The 26,789-nt window shown below is 38.0% G+C and overlaps 4 protein-coding genes across 7 annotated transcripts; 2 read left to right on the top strand and 2 right to left on the bottom strand.

The window, feature by feature from the left end:
* LOC111340324 (intraflagellar transport protein 56) lies at positions 1-10,471 on the top strand. Its single transcript, XM_022947153.2, has 22 exons — positions 1-166; positions 342-488; positions 696-788; positions 1,236-1,350; positions 2,022-2,071; positions 2,662-2,724; positions 2,841-2,923; positions 3,526-3,595; positions 3,945-3,982; positions 4,404-4,467; positions 5,046-5,120; positions 5,610-5,690; positions 5,806-5,827; positions 5,924-5,979; positions 6,059-6,112; positions 6,204-6,267; positions 7,118-7,206; positions 7,832-7,915; positions 8,015-8,084; positions 8,722-8,828; positions 9,172-9,305; positions 10,039-10,471. Exons 1-22 carry the CDS (start codon positions 164-166, stop codon positions 10,151-10,153), a joined length of 1,677 nt encoding a protein of 558 aa, XP_022802888.1. The 5' UTR covers positions 1-163; the 3' UTR covers positions 10,154-10,471.
* A 212-nt stretch (positions 10,472-10,683) lies between these two features.
* LOC111340312 (actin-related protein 2/3 complex subunit 1A-B) lies at positions 10,684-16,213 on the bottom strand. The gene is made up of 12 exons (XM_022947139.2): positions 16,025-16,213; positions 15,833-15,918; positions 15,356-15,421; positions 14,790-14,895; positions 14,319-14,388; positions 14,114-14,161; positions 13,666-13,725; positions 13,383-13,492; positions 12,866-13,045; positions 11,971-12,175; positions 11,318-11,408; positions 10,684-10,917 (listed from the first exon to the last, which is right to left on the bottom strand). Exons 1-12 carry the CDS (start codon positions 16,095-16,097, stop codon positions 10,879-10,881), a joined length of 1,134 nt encoding a protein of 377 aa, XP_022802874.1. The 5' UTR covers positions 16,098-16,213; the 3' UTR covers positions 10,684-10,878.
* Positions 16,214-16,336: 123 nt separating this feature from the next.
* Positions 16,337-20,211, top strand: LOC111340308 (ketimine reductase mu-crystallin). 3 transcript variants are annotated; one of them, XM_022947135.2, is made up of 8 exons: positions 16,337-16,471; positions 17,151-17,301; positions 17,684-17,746; positions 17,844-17,945; positions 18,114-18,291; positions 19,133-19,254; positions 19,409-19,493; positions 19,929-20,211. In XM_022947135.2, the coding sequence occupies exons 1-8, from the start codon at positions 16,455-16,457 to the stop codon at positions 20,012-20,014; spliced, it is 804 nt and encodes a 267-aa protein (XP_022802870.2). In that variant the 5' UTR covers positions 16,337-16,454; the 3' UTR covers positions 20,015-20,211. The 3 variants fall into 3 exon arrangements, 2 of the variants coding, with proteins under 2 accessions (XP_022802870.2, XP_022802868.2); XR_015992858.1 differs by having other exon boundaries at positions 16,342-16,563; positions 19,133-19,296; positions 19,929-19,970; XM_022947133.2 differs by having other exon boundaries at positions 16,342-16,563.
* A 432-nt stretch (positions 20,212-20,643) lies between these two features.
* LOC111340309 (dermatopontin) lies at positions 20,644-24,709 on the bottom strand. 2 transcript variants are annotated; one of them, XM_022947136.2, is made up of 5 exons: positions 24,558-24,709; positions 22,795-23,170; positions 22,147-22,323; positions 21,684-21,879; positions 20,644-21,016 (listed from the first exon to the last, which is right to left on the bottom strand). In XM_022947136.2, the coding sequence occupies exons 2-5, from the start codon at positions 23,159-23,161 to the stop codon at positions 20,932-20,934; spliced, it is 825 nt and encodes a 274-aa protein (XP_022802871.1). In that variant the 5' UTR covers positions 23,162-23,170; positions 24,558-24,709; the 3' UTR covers positions 20,644-20,931. The 2 variants fall into 2 exon arrangements, with proteins under 2 accessions (XP_022802871.1, XP_022802872.1); XM_022947137.2 differs by having other exon boundaries at positions 24,436-24,591.
* Positions 24,710-26,789: the final 2,080 nt, after the last annotated feature.

The raw sequence follows: 26,789 nt of genomic DNA on the forward strand, positions 1-26,789 counted from the left end.
TCTTGAGGCTGATTGCGAAGGTAGAACATGGCGGCCGTAGCGACCAAACCTCGTAGGAGATATTTGACCTAAAAGACACCTCTTAATCGTTCCATTTAGTTATAACGCGTTGTATTTCAAAAAAATTTTTGTGGAAAGCTTATCAAGAAATCCCGTTGTCAAAATGGTGAGACTTCCCTTGTGTTTTGGAAAAGTATTTTGTTGTATGGTAACCATCAACAGAGTTTACATTTTATGATGGACTAGTAAATTTGGATTTTGGATCGAGCTAAAATGTATCAATTTTATTTGCGAACTATTTCCTCAAATTTTTCTCGTTCTCTTTCGGTGAATTGTTACAGATGCTCTCAAGGAAGAAGCCGGCCGTAGGCCCTGGGTCAGGAAACACAGTGTCATCTGCTAAGGACTCGAAAAAGAAACGCAAGTTGCCAAAATTGGAGGATTTTTTACAGATGAGGGACTATACCGGAGCTATAACTTTAGCAGAGGTATTGAGAATTCAATCCTTAAGTTTCAGTTTTGTAAAAGTTTGATTCTTACCTGGTCAATATGGTGGAGTGAAGTGGAAACAAGGATGTGCTTTGTTTTACCCACAAAATCCCCCCCCCCCCTTTCTCCTGGTGAAGACGTTTGGTTTTTCCTCAGAGAGGGTTCAGTCTGTTATCTAAGCTATATTTATTTTTTTTCAATTCTAGTTTAACCGTAACTCTGGAAAAGGAAGTGAAGAGACAAATCTTTGGATTGCATACACAGCATTCCATTTAGGAGATTACAAGAAAGCCATGGAGGTATTTACTTCTTAAAAGATGGAAACTGCACATTCAAATCATTGATCACTTCATAAACCACTTTTTTCTCTATGCCACATGACTAGAATGCATTTTTTAAGCTAAAAAGTAAAGTTGTTAACTGCAAGGGTGAAATTACCTCACTGATAGACCCTTGCATGACTGAAATCAATCTGTTCAGTAGCTTTCCTTGAAAGGTCTTGTAGATCTCCCTCGTACAGAAGTTAAGTTAACCAATATGTCAATAATCTCATAACTGGGTTACAGGAGAAAAATTATTGATAGTGAAAGGAGGGAGGTTTATTTGTTTTAAGATAATTATGGCACTCCATCTATAAAAAACAAGCAGGTCATCTCTTGAGAAATATTGATATATTATTGAAAACACAAAAATGATCTCAGCAAAAGTAAAGGCATTAACTGGTTTTATAATTTTATCTTCATTAGGAGTACCTGGCTCTAACAAAAAGTGAAGCCTGCCATCCAGATGTGTGGGTGAATCTTGCATGCTGTTACTTTTTTCTTGGAATGTACAAGGAGGGTGATGAGATGGCTTTGAAAGGTATGTATTTAAGAAATGTTGTTTGAGATACTGCTACAGATAGAAATGTCTGATGGCATTTTTAAGAATATTTTATTATTATTAGTTTTGAGATTTGGTGGGACTCTGAGGTTATGTATTATTAATTATAATTATACTAATTTGTTGAAAAGATATTTTAAAAATTGATCTTCAAAATATTTTAAAATATAATGATAAATGACTTTCAACTTTGAGCTAACCGCCTCCCGGTTAGCTCAATAGATAGAGCGCTGGACTGTTGTGCAGGAGGTTGAGGGTTTGAGCCCCGGCTGGACCAACACTCAAGGTCTTAAAATAATTGAGAAGAATATGCTACCTTTCTATAGACCACTTTCGTAAATGGCTCCCGGATTAAAATTCTTTTGTTTACATATAAATTTGCCTGGGTGGCCTTGTTCTCCAGTACAAAATTCAAAAGAATATATTATCTCAAGCGAGCTGGGATGGGGTGGGATGGGTGGGTTTGTTGGAGCTTAAACCTCATAGGGGACCCATGTCCTATTGTTTCTGCTCCAGTACTTGGTACAAATCCTTATAAATAAATAAATAAATTAGACTGATATCTTTGTTTTTTCGCATCTTGACATACAGTATTCAATAGATCATTTTGATAATACTATTTGTTTTTGAATCGACAAAACAATGATCAGGTCCAAAGAGTAGACTTCAAAACAGGCTGTTATTTCACCTTTCACACAAGGTAACATCAAATTGTTTTTTATTTAATTCTGACCATGTGTATGTAGATTATTTAATTCCAACCATTTTTGCAGTCAACATACACCTGTACTTAGTAATTGTTCATTTTATCGAGTCATCAGATAAGTCTGAGGTTGCAAAAAACCCCTGATATTTAATTCCTATCCTCCTTATATTGAGCAAGTTATTCAGAGAGAATCATTGATAGTTCAAATTCTGATTAATGGACTATTCCACTGTACATTTCTATCACAGAAGTGGCGGTCATCCCTACAAATGTCCTTCCCAATTGATGTACTATAATTATTTGACAAATTGTCTGCCATCCTTTATTAATAAGATGCATGCGCTCCCCAGACTCCTAAGGCTATGCTAACACCCCAAAACTTGCATATCGAAACCCAGGATCTCTCATTCCTGTAGACATACATTTTAAATACTTTTTATGCAAGTTGCTTTTTATTAATCTATAGTTGTTTGGTACTGTTTTTGCTTAAGTCCACTTGGTATAATTATTGTATCATGTTATGGCAATGATTCATTCTGTATGTATTACTCAATTATTTCTGTATATTTCATTATTATCAATAGTTTAATGACGAAAAGAGACTTATGACCCATCATCAAGCCCTACAAGATATTATTGAGGACCAGGTATTATTAAATACATGAATATAAATCCTAATTTTTTTTGGAAAAACAAGTTTCAGCTTCCAAATTTGATGTACTCTTCTAAAAAAATTCGCCTTTTTTTAATTTATATGAAACAGTTAAGCCTTGCCTCTATCCATTACCTGAGAAGTCATTACCAAGAAGCCATTGACATCTACAAGAGGATTCTTCTTGATAACAGGTAGAGTACAGTAAGCAGATAAGATATTCCATACCATTTGTGCTGGGTAACTTATAAGTAATGACCACTGGACTCGGGGCCTGTTTCTTGAAAATCCCAGTAACTTAACCAGCCTGAAGCCATGTTTTAAAATCACAATTTAAAGGATAGCAAAGCAGGTTCCGACAACTAAACTAGTCCTTTTTGTTTCTTTAGCTGATAGTTTTGTTGTATCATTTTCAAAACTTTAATTCGAAATCTCCATTAATTGAACGAAAACAGAACTTTACAGGCCTGTTACCAGGACTTTCGAGAAATGGCCCCAGGTACGTAATACAAGGCAGATTCATGGGATTAAAGAGTGACCAAGTTAAGAACACATGGAAGTGATATGTAGATTGAACTGTTATCTGCCAGCAGTTGGTGCTGAGGAACTGGCCAACAGTTATTGCTTTTTAGCTAGTAAAAAAAAAATCTTGCAATTAAATTTGCCGAGAAAATCACCAATTTGGCAACACATGCTTAAATTGTGCAGTAATCTTTATCTACAATGCAAATGTACTAAATTTTTTTTTTTGATTGTTGTACTGTTTAGTTTCGATTGATTGTTTATTTTTTTGTAGGGATTATTTGGCTTTAAATGTGTATGTTGCTCTCTGCTACTACAAGCTTGACTATTACGATGTCTCTCAAGTAAGTAATTTATGTCTGTTCAGGCCGTCCTTTTCATGCTAATTGTTAATTTAAGAGAATTTAAAGTTAACAAACTGACTTTTGAATTCTTAAGTCCACTATTAAGATTCCAAATATTTTTGGAAATTACAATTATATTTATCTTTCAAAGAAGAGTTTTTTAAAATGATTACAAAATAACAACCATGGTGGATAGTATAATTTTATCAGTGGTGATTTTATGGGACAACCTTGGATTGCAACTAGTAGATGCATTATGAGAAGTTATGTGCAAGTCAGAATTGTAATGTTTCATTTTTCCTGAGAATGGTTGCGCAGAATTAATTTTCATTTTCTACTTAATTTGTAGGAGGTACTAGCAGTTTACTTGCAACATTATCCTGACAGGTAAACAGACATTACTCTGTACTTTCAAGGTCAAGTGAAACCATCTCAAATATATTAAGTAATATTATATATTAAGGCTGGTTTTCATTCTTGATGAAATCATAATTGAAATGATAATCAGAAGTGCAGAGCAATACAATCTAGTGAAAACTGAATCATTGGAGTCTAAGGTCATTGGATGGCCTGAGAACTGGTATTTTGATTGGTTGGTTCTTCTACTCCTGCTTGCAACTTTGATAATCTATTTTTTACTGGACCATGAGCAATTTCGATTTTCACTATGTCCAAAGTGCTGTCACTACTCTGACTCCAACTCTGACTCTGTGGCTGGTGAAAGGTTGTCCAGCCACTAGTCTGGGAGTTTTAATAAAGAAGTTCTTCTTTCTTGAGTCTCAAGCTATAAATTTGGTTTTTTTTTTAGTGCCACTGCAGTAAACTTGAAAGCATGTAACCACTTCAGACTATACAACGGGAAAGCAGCCGAGGTAATGAATACTACTACTCATTGACATCAACCGGTTTCTGTTTTACTTGTTGTGCACTACAGCCTGTTTAAGCAAGGAAAAGCATTCTTCTGCTGTCTTTCTTAAGCCTAGGAGAGAGCTCAGCTTATTAGAATTTAGGCTGATAGTTTCTAAAGAAACTGTTTGGGGCTGTGTTGGTGGGGGTGACGAAATAATTTGGATATATCAACAAAGTTGAAATGGTAAATTGGCCAATGTAACAATTATAAAAGCTGACGTTTTGAGCATTAGCCCTTCGAAACATCAGCTTTTGTAATTGTTACGGTGGCAAATTTACCATTTCAACTATGTTGATATATCCAAATTATTAGAATTTATGCTGACTTACATTTTGCATCTCAGTGAGGTTTTGATTAACACCCGTCTCTAGCTTTTTTGGTGTAACTTATTTTAACTTGTGTTCCCCATTGTTGTAGCCTGCGTACCTGACACTCTTATGAGCATGCTCAGACAAAGGAGCAGATAAGTATTTAGAGTAAATAATGACTCTACTTTATCTTGAGATCAACTCTTACAAAATGTACCTACTTCCTTATCAGGGTGAGCTTAAGACTCTACAGGAGACAGCAAGTCCTTCTTTTAGCTTTGCCATTGATCTCATTAAGCACAATCTGGTGAGTTCTGCAAACCATGCAAGTATTTAAAAGTATTTAAAAAAAAAGGAAGAGAGCCCCAGCTTAGAAAATGATAAATGGCTGCAAATACTATGAAGGAGTAAGGATAGTCAAGCTCACAGGTCACCGGACTCTAGAGGGGTAAATTTCACCGTCAGTGGTACATTTGCAGACATAATGCCAATTGGTGGGAATTGCAGGCTTCCAGGGAGTATAGTGCCATTTGCAGAAGCATTAAACTACACTAGTCTTTTTTGCAATGGTTTGTGAAAAATCTATGTATTTTGATTCACTTTTTGTCATTCATTGTAGACTTGTGTGTGTGTGTGTGTGTGTTGTTTTTGTTTTGTTTTGTTTTTGTTTTTTTCTCATGGATGTGTTCATCGGCCAGGGGAATTTGTCATTTGGTGGACGTTAGGATTTTTGCAGTAAAGCCTGATCAAGCATTTGATGATGTTTAAACTTTACTTTGCTGTCGGCTTTTACCAGGTTGTTTTTAGAGGTGGTGAAGGTGCCTTACAAGTTTTACCACCCTTGGTGGATGTCATTCCTGAAGCTCGCTTGAATTTGGTAAATACTTAATAATTTCATAAACTGCATAAACTGCAATGTTGAAAATCCCTTCCAAATCTGTTTCATCTAGTGGCTTGCTAATGTCTACCATATTTTTTGTCTCAAATTGTAGGTTATCTATTACTTGAGGCAAGGTGAGAATTAAGGGTTACTTTGAAATTTGAAAATAAAACAGTGATAAGAGCGTGTTTTTATCCTGATTATTAATTTATGTATGCCTATTTTATCAGATGATGTGGTGGAAGCTTATAATCTCATCAAAGATTTAGAACCTACAACTCCTCAGGTAGACTTGAATTTACAATTTTTCTCGTACAGCTTCCTTGTTTGCGTTGGCACTGAAGTTTTGTCTTGTTTCATGGTAGGAGTACATCTTAAAGGGTGTGGTCAACGCAGCTTTGGGACAGGAACAAGGATCTGTAAGTTTCGCTTCTCCTACTCACTGGCATCCCCTCTTGGAGAACATTACTGTGCTTTAGAAGACTGAAGATGTTTGTCTTATTGTTTTAGAGGGAACACTTGAAGATCGCTCAGCAGTACTTCCAGCTTGTTGGTGGATCGGCCAGCGAGTGTGGTGAGTTTTGCTCTTTCCTGTCGAACTTATCAGACAAGGGGTACATATATCTTATTAATTAGACGTTTTTGTGTATAATATCGGTTAGTATTTTTACGAGTTGTGCCGTATTTTAACGAGCCCCTAGGGCGAGTCAAAATACAAATAACGAGTAAAAATACTCAGAGATACTACACAACAAAACGTCAAATAAGAGATTTATTTTCCAACACGCCAAATTGTTATTTCAGTGCGGGCGAATTTCGCGGATATTTCTGGAGAACAAACATCGCGTGATATTTGTACTCGTTTCGCGCGTTATTTGTACTCCGCGAATCACAGTTGGATAATAAATGTATGTTACTGTCGCAGGGGTTTATTTTTGTGCTTAAGAAAAGTGCATTATCATCAGAGTGAAACCGTTAAAAAGTAAGGATTGCTAGGGTAGGCAAACACCGTAGAAGTAAAAATAAATTCCAAACCACTGCGAATTTCTACGAATGGAGAAGCTAAGCGCGGATCGCAGATCATTACGCTTGTAAAGTTTAGGCTTGATAATGGAACCGTGATTTATTTACTTTTAGTGAGGACAGGTAGCTCTCTAGTTTCCAAATAATCACCGTGCATGACGCAGGGGAAAGGTTTTGTCAGAGGAAATCTCTGAGATACATTGCAGAAAGGAAGTCTACAGTTTACAATATTCTTAGGAAAAATGCAGGAGGACAAAAATTTATTGATCTATTTTCTCTTCTTTAAGGTACACTATATCCCACTCATTCAATTTCGAACCAGTTATCGCCAGCTAGTGTAATCTTTTTTTTTTTTCGTTAAGTTTTGGGTGCATAAGCTGTCTATTGTTTTCCCAATATAGATACCATTCCAGGAAGACAGTGTATGGCGTCGTGCTTTTTCCTTTTGAAACAATTTGAAGACGTGCTTATTTACCTCAACTCAATCAAGGTAAGGAGTCAGGTCAAAAGTGAGTCTTTGTAGAATGATAATTGCTGTACTTACGACCGACCATCCTTTCACTCATAAGCTATCGGAGAGGGCGTCTAGCCAGCAAATGAAGAGTGAGAAGAAAATTCCTTATTTTTGTATTCGCCATTTGAACGCACATGATGGGTTTCACTCAACAGATCTCGATTGAGGCACGTGTGATAGACTACGAGTGGACCATGCTTTTCGGAGATATCCGTTGTGCGAGTTATAAAATAATCTGTGAAAAAAGAAAAAACAAAAACTTAAATGTTAGCGCGCCGTGCAGAACTCTGGGAGTGAGGCGCACGCTACGGACTTCGACGAACAGGAGGGACCTGCTCGTAGTCTACGCGTGCGCAAACACTTTTAAGTCTGATGAGCGATTGAATACTTGTATCTATAACATGTCTGTTGCGTGTGACTTACACGATTGGCGAGGATCCTTCTTTTGGAACGTAGTAGCGATTTATGTTAAAGACGAAGTGCATCATGATGAAGATCGAGGTTAACTTTTTCGGAACGCGCCAGCATGGATCCTTTAGAGTCGCGTGATTGCTGCAAGACGAGTTTTGTGGCTAATGTCTTTGCTGTATCCTTTTAACAGAGTTACTTCTACAATGACGATACGTTCAATTTTAACTACGCCCAAGCCAAGGCGGCAGTTGGAAATTTTAAAGAAGCTGAGGAGGTAAATTGTAGTTAAATTCACTGTAAATTATTGTATAGTTTAATATGTTATTATTCTACAGGTAGCGTTAATTATTTCTCCTTCTCGACTGTCTTTTAGATCTTTTTGCTCATCCAGTCTGAAAAAATAAAAAATGACTACACGTACCTGAGCTGGTTGGCGCGATGCTGTAAGTAGATTCAGATAAAAATAAGAATTTAGAATAGTTGTTTTATTTAGCCAAATGATTAGAGGCTTTCGAGAGAGGAAGATTAAGCCTTGGGTGAACGTGAATGCAGGCCATGTTAAGTTTTGTTTAAGTTTTAGGGTCGGGTTATTCGAAAGGGGGTTAATGCTAACCTAGGAATAAAAATTAACATTGGCTTTAATTTTTCATGTAGAAGAAGAGCGTATTTAAGAGCTAAGGTTTTGTTAGGGTTTATCTCCACATGACTCAAAACTAATGGGAGAAAAATACTAAAGAAAAATTCCTTTGTAGAGCTAGAAAACTAAATTAAAACTTTAAACTAACCCCGGGTCAGGTTAACTGTGTCAGTGAACAACACGGCCCTGTTCTGTGAGACTTGATAGGTTAAAAGCAGGATGTGCACATAATTCAGTGCCCGGTAATTGTTACGGATAACAGTTAAAATTATTGCCATCGTTAGTATAAGGAAGGCGTTGGTGCTAGACCTCTCTAAGGGACAAGTCTTTCTGTGTTCCAGCTAAATAAACAAATACCGTCATTGAAAAGTCTCATTATTTTTTGCCTGCAACTAGAGTTTTCTCTCATCAGTAACAAGCTGGAACTCTGTTGAATTTTCTAGACATTATGAACCACAAAGCCCGGCCTGCATGGGAATTGTACCTGAAGATGGAGACATCCGGGGAATCGTTCAGTTTACTGCAGCTTATCGCAAACGAGTGTTACAAAGTAAGTTCTCTGCATGGTTTCAAAGGAGCTATTTTCCACTTTCTGCGCAATCGACCAACTTGACTAGGCCTAAAAAGATACCTTAACCTTGATTTAACTTTTCATTGATGGGCCACTTTCCAGCTAAATCAAATTACTTGGAAAAAAAGTATAAAACAAAGGAAAATACAGAGACACTTTAAAAGAATAGCTCAATCATAACAAAGAATCTGGTTGAATGAACTTTATTCAGTATCCTCTATCAGAGCAAATGTTTATGAGATACGCCCAGGATTCTTCGAGATGATTAAACTTTCGTTACACTTTTTTAACTCGTTTCAGAAAGTCGCTTTTTCTTCCACAGATGGGTCAGTTCTACTACGCCGCAAAGGCGTTTGACGTGTTGGAGAGACTGGACCCTAACCCAGAGTACTGGGAAGGAAAGAGAGGAGCCTGTGTTGGAATCTTCCAACAAATTATCGCTGGTCACGAGCCCAAGTTAGTGTTTCTTTGTTCGCTTGCCTAGATGTTTGCTCGCTTGTGGGAATTATTGGTGTAACCTACAGCTGGACTGTTCGTGAAGAGTATCGTGCTTTAGAGCGATTGTCGCGAAATCACAACAAAAATTATCACTTTTAATGGTTTAAAAATTATGGGCTTGAATTTCGGGCATTCTAATTAACTTGCTCCCGTCACTGGGATTTTTTGGCAATCGTAAAGGGTTTCCGACGAACAATTGTTTCTCTTTGGGAAAATCCTCCTTACAAGTTCCTTACCTCGACGCCTTTTTGATTAGCTCAAGTTTCTAGACTTGATTCTCAATCCTTGCCAACTGCCGTATAATTCTTTAGGAAAATTGATTACCTGACGAGGGGATTCCGCGTCAAATTGCACTTGTAAACAGATATCGCACGAATCGCTTCGCAATTCGTCAGGTCATGAATTTTCCCTGAATCGCATATTTGAATTGAAATAAGAAAAAAAAGAAAACGGCAATCATATTGTTTGTTTTTATCCTGAGCGCGAAACAAGAGATGCGAAACAATATCACTTAGCCCCGTTTCCAACTCGCAATGTGAATTAGTACAGAGGATTTAGTGTTATATTTAGGTGACTCCCTGCAGCCTGTGGGTTTGTTCACTCTCCCCACCTGTTTGCTGGGTTATGTACTGCTTTGTAAGAAATTACCTGGTTATTACCTCTGGTCTTTAATATTAATTATCTGTTCCAGGGAAACGCTAAGAGACGTTCTTCAGATCCTCCGCAACACAGGAAACCCTCAAGTGGAATACATCATTCGTACCATGAAGAAATGGGCAAAGGAGAACAGATTCCCTGTCTCGTAAACGAGCCAAGAGGCTGGCCAAGTCATATAAATTATGTGTACAGATAAAGTTCCAGTGGTCTTTCAGTTTCATAACTGTAAATTTTAAAGCTCTTACCGTGTTCGAAAAAGTCTGATTCAAATTGTAAGCGAAAACAGACAAAGTCCTTTCTTGAAAAACGTTGTTTGAGATTGCGCGGGATGACTTAGAAGAACGTTGTCCTATTGACAGAAAAAGGTTAGGGATAGCACGAAGTTTTGCGAACGGGTAGTTCACTCATCGTGTCTTTGTGGAATGTACGATTTGTAAATATGCATTGATTAAACGTTATTCAAGAAGTCGACTGTGTAGTCTGAGGAGGAAATGAATAGGCAGCCACGTTTGGCATGCACCCCTTGGCTCTTCTCCAAATCCAGGCCTATCCCGAGATTTATTTGGACAAATACCTTATTTTTACTAACACATCTATGGCGAACGCTCGGCTTTAGAAACTCTTTGCTGTGGCCTATTTATATCATCGATCCAAGTGATAAAACCAAACTATTTAACGCTTATGTTGTTTGGCAAATTTTATTGAAATTATCAAATGGCGACTAACTTTAGAAAATGAAAGAACATTTATTGATTTGATGATCCACTTCAATTTGTGGTAAAATCATCTCTTTCCAACTTTTATAACAGAAATTTGTTTTTCCAGACACAAATGTAGTAATGCATTACTAACAAGCCACTGATCTCCTCATCGTCTAAGAAATCTTCAAACCAGCAATGGAAGATTCCAGGGACTGAAAAAAAAAAAAAATAAATAAACAAACAAACAACAAAAACGATAGGATCATTACAAATCATGGACCAATACTCTCTTGATCGTTATCAGAACACCCAAATAATCCTTCCAAAGTAAAGAAATATTATTACTAATTATTATACTGTAGCCAAGCAAGTGTACCATAGCGTTTACCTTAGCCAATGAGCAGCTTGCATAATGTATTAATTAGTTTTTCGAATAGCTTTCAAAGCTGACCATCCTAAATAACTAATAGCAGAGCTTTCTGGCCCCCCTGCAATGCCTTAAAGTGCATGGATAATATAATGTATAACTTTCCAAAAGAAAGAATGGCAGGAAATGAATTGATCAGGTTAGCATTCTACATACAATGGCAAGTAACGAGTGGCTGTAGTTACCTTCACGTCCCAAATGACAAGACGACCATCAACACCAGATGTTGCAAACTTAGTGGCACCTGCCTTGGTTCCACTGTAGATTTGCACTTGACTAAGAAAAGGAACAACAAGGATGGCAACAACTTTCTAAATTGTATTGAACTACTCTTTTGATAAAAGCACAAAAATAAGCCCCCTTCTCCCTTTGATTCAAAGAGGACAGAAGAAATATCTCTGCCAAAACTGTCTACCTAAAAGTTAATTTGGTTATATTAACTAAGTTGAAATTGTAAAGTGGCTACTGTAAATAGTTAAAAAGCTGACGTTTCAAGCGTTAGCCCTTCGTCAGCTTTTTAAATCTTTACAGTGGCCAATTTACAATTTCAACTTAGTTGATATAACCAAATTACCTTGTTACCCCCACTGATGCAGCACCATAGTTTCTTTAGAAACTTAACTCCTTTACTTAAAAGTCTTGCTAAATCCCTGCCTGATGAAGAGAGTGAGACGAGAGGTATCACCTACAGGAAACACTCATATAGAACTGGTTCCTAATGATTACTCTTGCTTAGTTATTGTCACCCACTCTGTGCTGAAATGGAGACAATGGCTGAAGTGGTACCCAAGCTGGTTAAAACCATTTCAAAGAAAACAAATTTGTAGGAATTTCTTACTTGATGGCATTTTGGTGGGTGGTGTGCACTCCTGTGCCAGATCCACTGTCATCAGCACTCTGAGCTTGTTTGTCCATGGTGCGGAACTTAGCCATAGCACTGACAGTTCCAGAGGATTCCTTTTTCTTAGGAACATCCAGCTTCTGGCCTGCACTCAGAGCATCATTGTCATCATGGCTGAACAAGATTGGGATGTAGTCATACCCTGGAATGAAAGATGTTTGCTGAAATCAATATTATTGTTATACATTCACATATGATAGATGAGTAAAATTACAGACTTGAACACCTTGAAGAAATTTGGTGCAATTTTTCTAATTACTTGTACATAAGACAAGTGCCCTGAGGGAAGGTGACCAAGGAAAACTAGCTACTTTGATGGCAAGAAGACTACTTTTTACTAGCAATGATCAAATGGGTCTGATCTAAAGTCACAAAAATGCTGGAATACCAGTAACCATTATTAGACAACATGTAGCAGTCCTTCCCACTCAAGGAGCACCAAGAGTGTCATAGAAACCTAGAGTGTCATAGAGTGTCGTAGCACCTAGAGTGTCATAGAAAATGGCTTTGCAGCTCATGCAGTTGGTGATCTACTAGGTTTGTGAGACTCAAAATGCAAACCATGTTTAAAACACATTGGAGAGCTTCAATATAGACCTTCGGATGCAGAGTTGAGAGCAACCTAAATTTCAGAGTTCTTTCCCCTACAACTTGGGGTCCGAAGTAAGATTTTGACGCTACTGTAAGCATTCACAGTCCAACTGATAAGCTGATGACAGAGTACGCCTACAACAGTTGTATCCACCTACTTTCCAGTCTGTTCCCCTCTCAAAAACTTTTCTTTTAAGTTCCATATTTTGAAATAAGGCAAGGTATCACTTGCAAACATTACCAGCAGTCACAATACTGTTTTCAGTGACCCACACACAAGCTGCAAAAGGCAAGAAATTGCCTTTGACAGTTGCCATTTTGCATTCATTTGCAGCATTCACCACACTGATGCTGGAATCATGACCAACCCAGGCAAGTTTGTTTCCTGAGGCAGAGAAACTTACTCCATGCACCCAACCACCTGCAATAAAGATAGAGATAAATCAATGGACCTAAATCTTGTGATCTTTTTAAATTTTCATGTCACTTTCACTTCCCAAATTCAGATATCTCCAATCATGGTTACCTTAGCTTGGAAAAAATAAATTCAGTTACCATACATTTATACAAAGACCCCAAACTGTAGTTTTAAGCACTTCTTTATGGCTTTGAAAAGCTTTGAACTTAAAAAATTCTGTGCCAGGCCAAAACAACAACCAAACTTTAGAATCTACCCGAGCATACTCTTCACCTAGAAAACAACCTGAAATAAATGCTTTACTACAGGCCAAAATCAAGACTGTTGCATGCATACAAACCTCTGCCATTAGAAAACTCAGACAAACAACCTCCAAAACTGGATTTCTTTCCCCAAATGGTGTCAGTATTAGTCTTTCCATCAACTTCCTTGATGAAAGCAGAAAACACCCTATGCAAGCAAATGATGGAAGTAAGGCTTTCCACAAAATAATCCACATAGACATTGACCAGACCAAATTGATACACATACCACCAAACACTCATTGTGAATGTTGAACACAAGTTCTACCATGAATCCATCAGAGTTAGGAAGATTAGCAATCTTCTTGATATCTTGCCTACCTCGTCTTGAAGTCAGAAGAACCAGCAGCCAGCAATAAGTTGTTTGGATGCCAATCCAGACTATAGAAATTATAATCAGACACAAAAACATCCATTATGGTGTTAAAAAATTAATTTACTTTCAATTGGTATACAGATCGCTTGAATAAATTAACACTTGATTACAGCATTATACAATGGGCTGTTGTAGTACTTCTTTTTTAGTTCTTGACAACATTGCCAATTTGATATTTACATAAAATGTTTTTGCCATTGATTGTCACCCATGCACAGTACATTTAACTATTTGCAATTATTTTTCCCAGAACTCAAACCTGCAAAAACATTTGCTTTATTTTTACAAGGGAATGGTTCTTAATTACTCCACAGATTATTATTGGGTGCTTTCTCAGATACTATGGAAAGGGCTGTCCATAATATAAGATACAAAATGGGTAATAAAGCTTACCACAAGACAGTGGAACGGATCGGCTTCTTGATGTGCTTGCTGACCCACCTACACAGAACAAAGTCTTTGAAATCAATAGTTATTGAATTTAATGTTTGACTAACCTACATATAAGCACTGGCAAAATGCTATGTGTCTTGCACTAAACAAGATCAAATAGTTCATAAATAAGAGTAGGAATATTGGAGAGTATTGTATTACTAACCAGTCATTTTCCTTTTCAAAATAGCACACTGAAATGAGACGGGCACTGCTTCCCACAGCAAACTTGTCCTCTTAAAATAACACAAACTTTATTTTAGAACCCACACGACTAAAAATAGCCTTATCAGATCCTAAAGATTTTCAGTTGCTGCTGTGCTACACACTTCTAACTTTAATAATCTGCAACTTAGATGTAACAAACTCATTTTCTTCCCTATTCTGTATATGCAAGCCTACTCATGAAAATATCTCATGAGATAATTCTTGCACAACAGACCATTTGATAACTTTACCACCTTGACTAAACTGTAATTGGTATGTGTTAGATTTGATTTCACCCCACATACAGGCCTATCACAAATATATCTTAAGTACTAATTCCTACCCAAGGAATGTTGGGATGTCCAAAACAAATTGCCATAATAGCTCACTACAGTTGCATAAGAGGCAATCTAAAAAGGACTATAGTTACCTTTAGGAGACCAGCAGACACAGGTTGCAGCACGATTGATACGCAAAATAACAAGCATAGGTTTCCACTGGCCATCTTGTAGGTTCCATACATAGGCATTTCTGTCCTAAAGGTGACAACAGTATTCAAGATGATTTTTTTGATGCAAGATTGAAAATTCTTAGCAGGTGGTGTTGCAAGCAGAGGCTCAAAACACCACCTAGCCACACAAACACACACTCGGGTCATTACCCAGACTGCAAAGTATGGCTACAGAACTCAACAATATCTTGAGCAGGTAGAGCCATCTTTTAGCTGTGTGCCTGCTGAAAATCCAGAACTGTGTCCATCATGAAGATACTGTACTTGCAATACTTTACAGAAATTTGGGCATGCAAAATAAATCTTATAAAAAGAACTTGTGCATGCACTTACCATACTCGGTTATACTCTGCAGACTGAGTCATTACTAGTTACAAAGACTTCAATGCAATAGGAAGTTATGAGAATACTTTAGATCCGATAAGTGTAAGAAACAACATTAGCTTTAATATATTTCCGTGACATTTTTTAAACTGAAGACTCACCGCTCCACAGGTGACAAGCCTGTTACTGGTTGGGGCCCAAGCCATTCCTGTCACGCGTTGACCATGCTAACCAAAATAAAAATCATAGTAAGCTCAAAATTGTAAAAACCTGAGGAGTTCATTTGTAGTGAAAGCAAAAAAAAAAGAAAAAGCTCAGAACAAGGTATGCAAGTAGCAAAACCTATTAAAAATGATCGACTGCATGCCTAGCTAGGGCTGAATGAACACTGTTGATTGTAAAGGAAAAATTGGCAACAATTCCGTATAACCCCACACTTGATTATGCATTCAGTTCTTGGATAAAGGAAAGCACAGGCAAAACAACAGATTTCCTTTGTGACTACGGCTTTGGTTTTGATTGGTATGGGGTTAGACGGAAATTTTTCCGAAAAATATTCAACAGAGAACTTCAGTGATTAAGCAGCTAGATCAGACACGTATCTGATTGTGATTAATGTTTCTATTCATCGTCCGCACCTCGGACAGTTCACATTCTTTGACCCATTTGTTGCCAGCTCTCTTGTAGATATGAACGGTGCTGTCACTTGGAGAAAAGGCCAGCTCTGCCACGAGAAAAAACATCATAAGACATCAAAATAGTAATTATTATAAAGACAAGACTAGCTTCAGCTGTAGCGGAAGTAAACTTATAAATCGGTAAAAACTTACGACTGCAGTCCTTATTGAAACTGAAGCAAGTTATCGGGCAGATAGAAAGCTCGTGAACTTCCTTATCTGACATCTCTGGCAAATAAAATTGTCAGCAATTGCTAGGAAAGGTAAAATTTGTAAAGAGTTTTGCTACGGACTCTGGTCAGTCTACGCAGCAAGATGGCGTCGAACAATATCCGCCTCCTTCACGGGCGCGGATTTTACAAAACGAAAACGTCTACTGATTGGTTGAAATAAAATTCAGGCCAATCAAAACACACATTAGTTGTAGTATTTTACTTCTAGACAGCTGTACAGAAGTAGTGCACATTCAGCTTCCGGGAGATCGAGAGGTGTACCTTGTATGACCTGTACATAATTATGGCTCATCAAAGTGTGGAAACTCCAAAGTACATCAGTGCCTTTCGTGTGAAAGAGGTTCTAAAATATGAAGATCTCATACCGGTAATTGAACAGGCTTTAGTCAATTTTTCCGCCGGTAAAAGCGGCGGAGTTGTTCAACCCGTGCGCACAGCCGTTGAGGTTGAAGACCGAGGGTAAGGAAACACTTCGCATACTTCTGTATTGTGATAGAAAAACATAATTCGAAACTAGAGTCCTTGAAACACCTATAATTGATAAAATTTTTGTTAGTCACTCGTAGGATTCTGTGACAGGGCTCATTCTTTTTTTTACTTTAGCTATTAATCTAGTCATCAACTAAGGGTAGGGACTAGGGAGGTGAAACAGCTAGGGCCTGCCAAAAAATTCGATAATTTATGGATGTAGGTTGTTGGAAACCTCAGCTTTTCCTTGTTTCTCTTTTCATAGGCTCTAGCCCTTTTCTATTGTTGTCAAGATGTAGCAATTAAGCCATGTTTTGCACCTACCAAACAAGGTATCCTACTTATCCCAGGACCCCTTGCCCCACCCAAGGACAGTAACATCCTGAAAGGTCCATAATTGTAAGCTCTTACCCCAACACCTCTAAGTAAGAAAGTAATAAGGTTTCCAGGTGCTTTAAGCTATTAACTGGCAAGGGTTCAGGAAATAAATTATCTGGGCCATTTATTTTGATTGACTGCTCTAATACCAGTTTTTAGTTTTAATTAGGATAATTATTGAGGTCTTTATCATTCTGCAGATTTTTTCTTGTGATGCCAGCCTATTCTGCCAAAGATAATGCTCTTGCTGTAAAATTGGTGACAGGCTTTCCGGAAAATGAAAAACAAGGCCTACCCTCATTTCTAAGCAATGTTATGGTATTAGATCCCAAGAATGGTTTGCTACAAGCGGTCAGTAATTATAGCTTTAAGAATTTTGTCCATTGCCATAATAATGTATCGTATCAATGGCTTATAGAATTTGAATAAAGATAATGTTTGCTGCAAAATCCTTTTATCATTTTTAGGCTCCTTGAATAAATCGAGGAAAACAGCTTTGATGTTAGTATTTAAACTTTACAGAAGATTTCTTGGCGTATTTACTAGCTAAGACTTTTTTCGGTCATAAATACCGCTAAATTCAATCGTACTTCATCAAAATTTACTGAATTATGAATGACGGAGGCAGGTAAATCCGTAGCACAATGCCTCAATCCAATCGTCCGTTTAATTAACATGCTACTAGTGAAGGACAACTTCAAATATTGACTGAATTGTATTTAATCATTGAAAGATTATGGATGGCCTTCCAATTACAGACATGCGGACTGCAGCAGCATCTGCTGTCGCAACCAAGGTGAGGATTTAACATCACTAATCTTGTGTGAATCAACTCTAACTTACTATTAATTATTCCTGAAGAAGAAAATGTTTCATTTTTACTTCTATTTCAGTACCTTGCTTCTGAGAGTGCCAAAGTTTTGTGTGTCTTGGGATCAGGTGCTCAAGCTAGAAGTCATGTGGAGGCCCTCAAGTTTGTGAGACCATTCACTGAGGTACCTTTATAGAGACTACCTTTGATAATACACCGATACAATTTTTGATACCATTTTGTATATGTTTATGTGTTTGATGTGGTTTGGATTTGATCTATATGCTTGCCACTATTGAATGTATTTATGCTCTAGATTTCGAATGAAATTTGTTAACTAACCCTTTTTAAGGTGAGAATATGGAGTAGAACCTTTGCCAATGCACAAAAGCTTGCAGAGGAGACCAGCGCCAAAGCTTGTGCTACAGTTGAAGAAGCAGCTTCAGGGGCTGATGTCATAGTTACTGCTACCTTGGCAACAGAACCTGTTCTGTTTGGAAAGTGGGTCAAGCCTGGAGCACTGATAAACTGTGAGTGGCCTGAAAGGCATCTGGCCCCGGTTGTTCGAAGGATGGATAACGCTATACGCTGGATAAATCTCTATCCGGTGGATAGCACAGTACATTTTGGTAACACTTATCTGCTGGATAGTAATTTATCCATTGGATAGCATTAACCGCCCTTTGAACAACTGGGGCCTGGAATATTACTCTTAACCCTCTACACCTTAATTGACATTGGTATGCATATTCTCCATAATGTTCTCTATGCATTTCTTAAGCTGTTGACAAGGAGAATTTGTTTAGCAATCAAGTGCTTCTTTAGTTGGAGATCATTTCCTTTATTCTCACGACCTTAATGTTTGATTCAGGGGTGATATTGTAAGGAGAAATTTGATGCTGGTCACCCCAAGGGATCAAAAGGTTAATTATCAGAAACTAATGGAACTTGGGAGCAATTGATAGTGAGTCATCAGTCAATTGTCCACTTCATTTTAAGTTTTGGTTGGCAAAATTGTAGCCTAGTCAGTGATCACTCTAGCCGTGTAAGTGTTTGATTTATACACTCCTTGCCATTTTCTTCAGCACAAATGGGGAATCAGCATCAGCAGTTATGGTCTACCAGCCAAGCTCCAACACATAAGCTATATCTTCAGCAATTAAGTTGAATAATGCAAATTGGATTTTTGATCTCGAGTTTTTGCTAGGTTATTGTTGATTAAGTTATCAATTGATGGTGAGAATGAATAATTACATTACCCATCATGAGCAGGTTTGTCTATCTTATTGATAAACATTGTCTTCTACATCGGTAATTGATCTTCAAATTTAAAGCTCAACAAAACTTGTTGTTGTTTTTTCTTGTGTGTAGCTGTTGGTGCACCCCGCCCTACTTGGCGAGAACTGGATGATGAAATTATGCTCAATGGCTTTATAGTGGCAGACAGCAGTGAGGCAGCTATGAAAGAAGCTGGGGATGTGATTCTCTCCAAGGTCAGACTTTTTTCATAATTCCAGTCGGTGGAAAAGTTAAAGGTATTAACTCTCACAGAATATGTTCCAGAAGCCTTGTGGCTTATTTGTGGCTTGTCATTCTTTGAGTCATTGCCAGTCCTTGTGATTTATTCTTTGTTCTTCTGATAACAAGGCAACAGTGGCTGGGGAGATTGGTGATGTTATTTCAGGAAAATTGGCTATTCCTGAAGGAAAAACACGAATCTTCAAGTCTTTAGGTGAGCTCTGGAGATTAGGTGACAAGAAATTGACAGATGAAGCAAATGCCAGCCCATACTTACTTAAAATTTGGGCTGGAAGAGCTGATGGACAGATTGTAGATGCAATGTAGTTTGTAGAGAACAGACAGCACTGCTAAGTTATTCTTATAGTTGTGCCTTGAAACCAAACTCTTTACAAGATGACAGTCACCTTCATATGGGGGTTTCATTTCGTAGTGCTGGAAGCAAATTTTGTTCTGTTTCTTTTCAAGTTTTATTTATATGAACATTATGTAACAAAGGGTGAGTCCTTCTCAATAAATATTGATATTAAATAGATTTAACTTAATCAGGGTTTGATATTTATATATTAGTTGTTTTAACTTTCTTTATTGTTCTCAATTTGCAAGTTTATCCTGTTTCATGATCTAGCAATTGTCATTTGTTTTCTAGGTATGGCACTGGAAGATGTTGTTTCTGCCAAGTTAGTACTGAGTAAACTCGGTGGATTAAGTGGAACACCTCTTGATGTGATTTAGCCATTTATAATTTTTCATAGTTTTATGGGAATAAGGCCTGAGAGATAAATAAGGTACATTTCACAGTTTGCCAAAGGCAGAGACGGTGAATATTGTTGAATGACCCAGAGACAAAGTAGTATTAGATAAATTTATACCATGCTTTATACATACCAATTTTTAAGTTAATGATTTTATAAAAAAAACCTTTCAAAGTTGTAGTGTTGTCGATGTGTAAGTTGGTTCTTGAGGGACTTATACTTTAAGCCAAAGGTAGGTGTATTTTGTGGATGTTGTTGTTGACGCTCTTTTTGCTCCTACCTTTTTTGTTTGGTTTGCTTTAACATTTGTTTGTTTTATTGTTTGTTTTATTAACTGATTACTTATACTAACAATGGGATAAGCAGACCCTTCCTCTAACCAATAAGATGTAAAACTGAAAAGCATTTGCAACGCGCTGCAAGCCATTTACTTTTATATACTTTAAGCTCCCTAGGGCATCTAGGGATATAAAGCCTTGTTATGATTGGTTGCTGTCAGATTACTTCGGTCTTGGTTTCACGACCCTGAATTTAAAACCACTCCGTCTTCACTGTTCAGAAGTTAGTTTTGATGTCGAACTTACCGAGACAATACAGCGACTCAAGACATCATGTAAAGGATACACTCGTGTCCAACTTGTGGAAAGGCATGAAGTTTAATTGTACCACAGATTCCACATCTTTTGTGTTGTTTTCCCGCAACAATAGTAAAAACCCTTTAGCGAACACTAAAACAGAGGAAACTTTTAATTTTCTTTCTTTTTTTCTTTTTGTTGTCTAGCCTTCTATGATACTACTAGCTAATCTAACACGGAAAACTACTTTCAATAGTCCGTATATCCAAAGGAAAGAAATAAGTCTTAAAAGTTCTTTTTGTTGGTCACGTGGGATATATCGTCAGTCTTTAATGACGTCCTTTTTCTGAGGTTCAGGGACTTCTACTTGCACAGACTTGCAGTAGTCGATCTTCCATACCCTGTCCCTGTTGCAGAAAAAGAACATGTAATTCAGTCAGATGACTATGCGCGTGCCCGTGTCCACTGATCAAAAACTAATTTTCTATTGGTTAAGCTGTGATGCTTTCTGTGATTGGTCGAGACAATTTGCAGTAGCTTTGAATGGTACCTTGAAAGAAGTGGCTCTCACCAACTTTTAATCGATTTTGAACATTCGAAATCTCGTTAGCCTTTTCTTATGTGTCTCAAAGTTTCATATTTCTTTCAAACCTCTTTAATTCGGGGATTTTATCCTGTAGCCGATTTCTCTGTGAAATGATAGCCGGATTAGCCTAGAGTTGTAGTTAGGAAGGAAGAAAGTCCGTATGATATCGTTACAGTTTGTACTGCAGTGTAGAGGCTGATTTATCAACAAAACGAGTCGTCACTACTCAAACAGAGTATCCAATTAAAAAAGTTGTTAAGCTCAAATGTTTAGTCGGTCTCGGATTTTTAAACAGGGATCTCGGTGATTCGCTAGTTTCGAGTTTCACCTTTGGCCACCCCACTTGTGTATTCCCGCGCTTCAGGCAGGTTGACTATTTTTTTTTTCCTACCTTGAGTATGTGATTACTTCAGTTTAGGTTTAATACCCACAATTGAAATGCGGTCTACCTGATGTAAATCAGTCAATAGGTAAGTAAATTTTCTAACCTTTTGTAAAAGTGGAAGCAGCTTGAAATGCCGGTGATGTAATCTCGCTTGTCCCTATCCACCTTGAACTCGAAGTTTTCCCCGGCCTTGTTCAGTGTGTGGGACTGGTGACAAGCTTCATGGTCAAAACTTCTGTCATTGCAGCATTTAAACTTGTAGCGCCGATCTCCAAAAAAAACGTATTCTGCTTTTACACCTATGCATGAAAAAGATACACCAAAATAATAACCAGTTAATAATCATAATTATAATTTTTCTTCTAATAAGGCGGCGTTCATTTGCATTCTTGGACTCTATCCCCCCTAGCGATCCCCCCTCTGAATTGTTGCTTTGCAGCAAAATTTCCGTGCATGAAATGTTGGGCGACGATCTAGGACTCTATCCACTTTGCAAGAGCAGTGATTGTTAAGTTTCAAAAGAAAATATCGACAAACATTCCAAGAGGTCTAGGAAGCGGCCTCACCTGCTAAAAAACCATGATTCGGACAGTTAAAGAAGATGCCATCTCTTGGGTCGTTGGCGAAATTATGTTCCCAGAAGCAGTGTTCGTAAGAGGCCTCGTTGTACCCGCAACCAAACGCCCAGATTCGGTCATGATGGCATTCACTGTAGTCGCTCTTCATGTAGATCAGAGTCTGGCCTGAAATTTCAAAATTATTGTAGTTTAACAGAGTGAGATACTTTTGGCAATTACTGTATTTAATCAATAGATACCGTGTTTATAATTATGGTCAGAAATATAAACTGAGGTAAGGGAAGCAAGAAATGTCAGCTGGTTCAATGATCTTCAATCAGTGACACATTCGGCTTTGGGTGTCTATTGCAAGCTACTAATTGTGAAAACTCCCCGCTGTATTCCAGTCCACTATTTTTTATTCTTCATCTTCTTTCTCTCTCCTTTTTTTGTTGCCATTATTATTTGGTTTTTGTCCCCTTGCGTTCTTAACAAATCCTCAGCAGCTGTTCCTCTTGCGAAAAGGATTATGATGTAAGAGAAAATAGGCGCTCTTTGAACATCCTATATAACTGGGAATTTTGGAGAGGGGATTCTATACCTTCCCTGCCGCAAAAGAACTAGATCCAATGCTGAGACGCATGCGTGAAACCTTACCTTTGGGACACTCGAAATCTAGAGATTTTTTCCACTCATTAGCCCACTGGACACCGTCTGGCCTGGATGAAGAACAGGGCATAGAAGTTGGCTGTGATGGTGGTGGACGTGTGTGTTGCGGGGGGTAAGGTCGACGTGACGGATAAGGACGTCTACGATATCTTCTGAATCTAAACCTCCATCTCCAGCGATGTGGATCATTTTCGGGTCCAGGTTTCTCCTTTTCGTCCCCGGGGGCATTGGCAATCTTAGGGTCTACGTCGAGAAGTACGGAGCCTTCTGGGCTCTTTTTGACGTCAGTCCCTTTGCCGCATACGCAAGCAAGCCCCAGGACCACGACTAGTGCTAACAGAATAGCTGCGCGCATGATGTTATCCTGGAATTCATAAATTTGCCTGATCAGTAATGAAAACCACTAATTACAATTTCCATTGCTCTCAGTCAGTTTCGGCCCCAGAGTTTTAGCTTCGAGTTCGACGCCACTCCACGTCGTTAGACATTTTAAAGTCTTTGCTTTGCTTGGGTTCGAGCAGCTGTTCGTAAACGCCGAGGGCTCTGAATGCGTGAATATCGATATTTGCATATTTTTCATTAGTCTTTAAAACCTTACGAGCGCGGACAATTTTCACAACTAACCATAAAGATGAACTGTCAAGTTTAGGTAAACAGACCGGATCCATGAAGGTAATTTGAATTTAAATAGCTGCCAGATAAAACTTTAAATACCAGACGGCAATAAGCGCATTCCTCTGAAGGCCAGTTCAATTCTGCTTCGCTGTTCGTATGTTTTTAAGAATTAAATTTACCTGTACCAAATTCATGCTGGATAGAAATCTCTTCAACGTAAAACAATTAAAACTAATGCACAACTTGGTATGGCTCTTTTTAATTTACTGACGTTGAAAAGATAGACTTTATCACGAACTGAATTCGTGGTCTTTTATGAGGATAAAATGCAACCTGCAAAGGAAGGATGTCTAAAAACTCATGGCCTCAACGAGACAGGACGGCTTTCCAGACTGTCTCCAACAAAGTTTTGTTTACTCAAACATTTTACAATGAATAAAAGTTCAATAATTTAACATCTGGAAAGAAAAACTGGCAATGATTAATGGTTTTGTGCAACCTAAATATATTGTAATTCACCCCATTGGAGAAACGAATTACAACACGGCCAGAAATGGAATCTGGATATAGGACGAAAAATATATATTTGTGAAAATAACTTTAGATGCGTGGAGGAGTCCTGGAATTTCAACTATTTACTGTCTCTTTCAGTCATATTGTGATCCCTCGACAAGAAAGGGGGACGAATTTATTTCTAGCGGTGCCCTAAATTGCAAAGTGTAAGAGTCTGCGCAAACTGAACAAAATAAACCCGCGAGAATTATTCATTCTTGATGCCAAGAACATACCTCGTGCATCAAATAGTGTTAGCTGTTTCACCCCTAGGGGACAGAGGAATGAATATAAGAGGGCAGAGTTGAAAAAAAAAAAAAGCTTGTCTTACGCTTTGTTCATGGGAAAATGTGACGTGGCATTTTCACATCATTTCAAAGTAATTGCCGATGGGGTATTTCAGCTCCACGTCCATTCAAAAAAGCTACCGATCGAGTACAGACACCCACTGTGCGGACTCACCTTATTGATGAAAACACAGTTTTGCGGTAACTCTACACAGGTGCTACGCCACCAGATTGTAATGTTTTCCGAGCTGGGTATAGGTTAAGAGAGATCAGAGTCTTTCAACGGTATAAACTTACCTTTCTCAACTAGTTACCGAAACAGTGTGCGAGAATGTAGAGTCCCAGAAACTTTGTAAATCTGGCTTAGCAACAGATCCAGGCTCTACCAGATCAAAAGATTGCGGTGAACGCCTTCATAATTGCGTAATATTTTATGCATCCCTGTGCTGTAAATATTGACTTTAAATGTATATGAAACAAACAAGCTACATACCTTGTAATTACTTTTTTCTTTTAAAAGCGCCAGGCCTTGAGGTCAGTTGTTTGGCCAATCGATTTTCACTTGACAATGTTTTCGTTCTAAAAGCTAAGCTACATTATGATCACAGCATCTGAGAATTTCTCTTTCTCTCATTTTTCGCATTTTTTCAGTTACCTTTCGATCAAAATAACAAAGATGAAAAATAAACGTGCCGGTAAATATGTGTAAGAAAGCTGAAAAAGTCACTGCAGCTAAATGTAGTTTCCTGCCTCGGAAGTAACTTGGGACTCATTAGTTCTACGCTTTGCTTCGCTTTTTGATTGGTCGAAAATTGTGCTCCCTTGTAAGAGGCTGTTTGCTTTTCCCGCGCTTAGGCAGTTTGGTCGTTTCCACTTCTTAATCCTTCACACCCTAACGTCAGTATGCACATTCTCCATACTTTTCTCTATACCTTTCTTAAAGTGCTAACCAGGAGAATTTGTTTAACAATCAAGAACTTGTTTAGTTGATGATCATTTCCTTTATTCTCCTGACCTTAATGTGTGATTCAGGCGTTATATTGTAAGGAGAAATTAGATGTTAGTCACTCTGAGGGGTCAAAGGGTAAATGAGTTTTCATTGGCTGCTAATGAGGATTTTTTTCGGCTTTGGTTTAACGACACTCAGTTTTTAAAGCGTTCTCAACATGCTTAGTCCTGATACAAAATGAAATCAATCGACTGAGTGCGCAGTATAGTGGAAAACTACTCGTCACTGAAGGAAAAGAAACGAGTTCCATAGACATTTTGTTAACTTATGAAGAGTTATCCATGACGCGTTACAAGGAGATGTTCATTCAGTTTTCTGTTGGATCAATGTCAGTAATCTGAGCAAAAGCACACCCGCCCCCCCCCTCCTCTAGCTCAACATTTACCCTTACTAGTCATCAGTTGGTTGTTGTTGTTGGGTTAGGGGAGGGGTGGGTGCGCAGTTGCTCTGAGACTGACATTAATCCTCTCTATTTTTATCCTAATGATATGAATTAAAGACTTGCGCGCGCCTCTTATTGGCTGAAAACGAGCGCATTTTTTTTTTGTTACACAGGTTCAAAGTTGTAACACGAGTGCAAAGTTTTACTGTCAAAGTATAGTCTGTCTTGACTTTGTAACAACATAATTACGAGTGCCATTTAGTGTAAACAATTAAAGCGATTGTAAATTCCTCAAAGACTGCAAATTGCACTCGCCCACGCTTCGTGTAATTTTGATATCTGACAAATTTTCTCGTGTTTATTAAGGTGGCTCGTACCAGTTTCCTCGCGCGGGGAACAGGTCACTCTTGCGTGACGCGCGCGAGAGAAACGTGCGAAAGAAGCGCGAGATCAAAAGCTGAAAATTCAAAACAAAGATGGCGGCGCGTGGAATTTTTTCTACTTTTGTGAGAAGTTTACCTAAGAGCTTGTATTTGATGTGTTGAGCGGCCACTATGAATGCAGGAGATAGAAACTAAGATAACAAAGACGATTTTCGGAGAAGTAAAGGTTGCTTCACTTCACATTTAAAAGAAATATTCAACCGATATGAAATCTTGCGACGGCGAAAAAAGAAGAACTCAATTGAAGGATAATCTACCTGAAGTGGAAGAAGACTTTGAAACTTCAAGGAAAATAATATGATATAGCCAGAATTCATGCGTAGGATTTTTAAGATGAGCTCGGGAGGCTGTCTTTGACGGCTGTTTAATGATTTTCTTAGCAGTAAACGTCTGTAAACATCAGATCGTAGGTGCTCGCGCGAGCACACGCAATTGTCAGCGGTAGCTAAAACAGATCATGAGCAAATATCTATCTTAAAGAATCCAGATTTTTAAATGCGCGAGAACGCGCGTGGAAATTGCTAAACTCACGAAAGCTATTGCATGAAAACAAGTACGGTGACCCCTTCTTTTTATTGTTCCAATATGATAATAATGTCAAAAGGAATCATCAGAAAAAAACTAGAAAATTCTACGGAAGTAAACTTGCGATGTGTGAAAATTGCCCTTTTTGTAGATTTTCTGAAATTCCGCTC

This window comes from Stylophora pistillata, chromosome 10 (assembly GCF_964205215.1).
Source record: "Stylophora pistillata chromosome 10, jaStyPist1.2, whole genome shotgun sequence".
NCBI lineage: Eukaryota > Metazoa > Cnidaria > Anthozoa > Scleractinia > Pocilloporidae > Stylophora > Stylophora pistillata.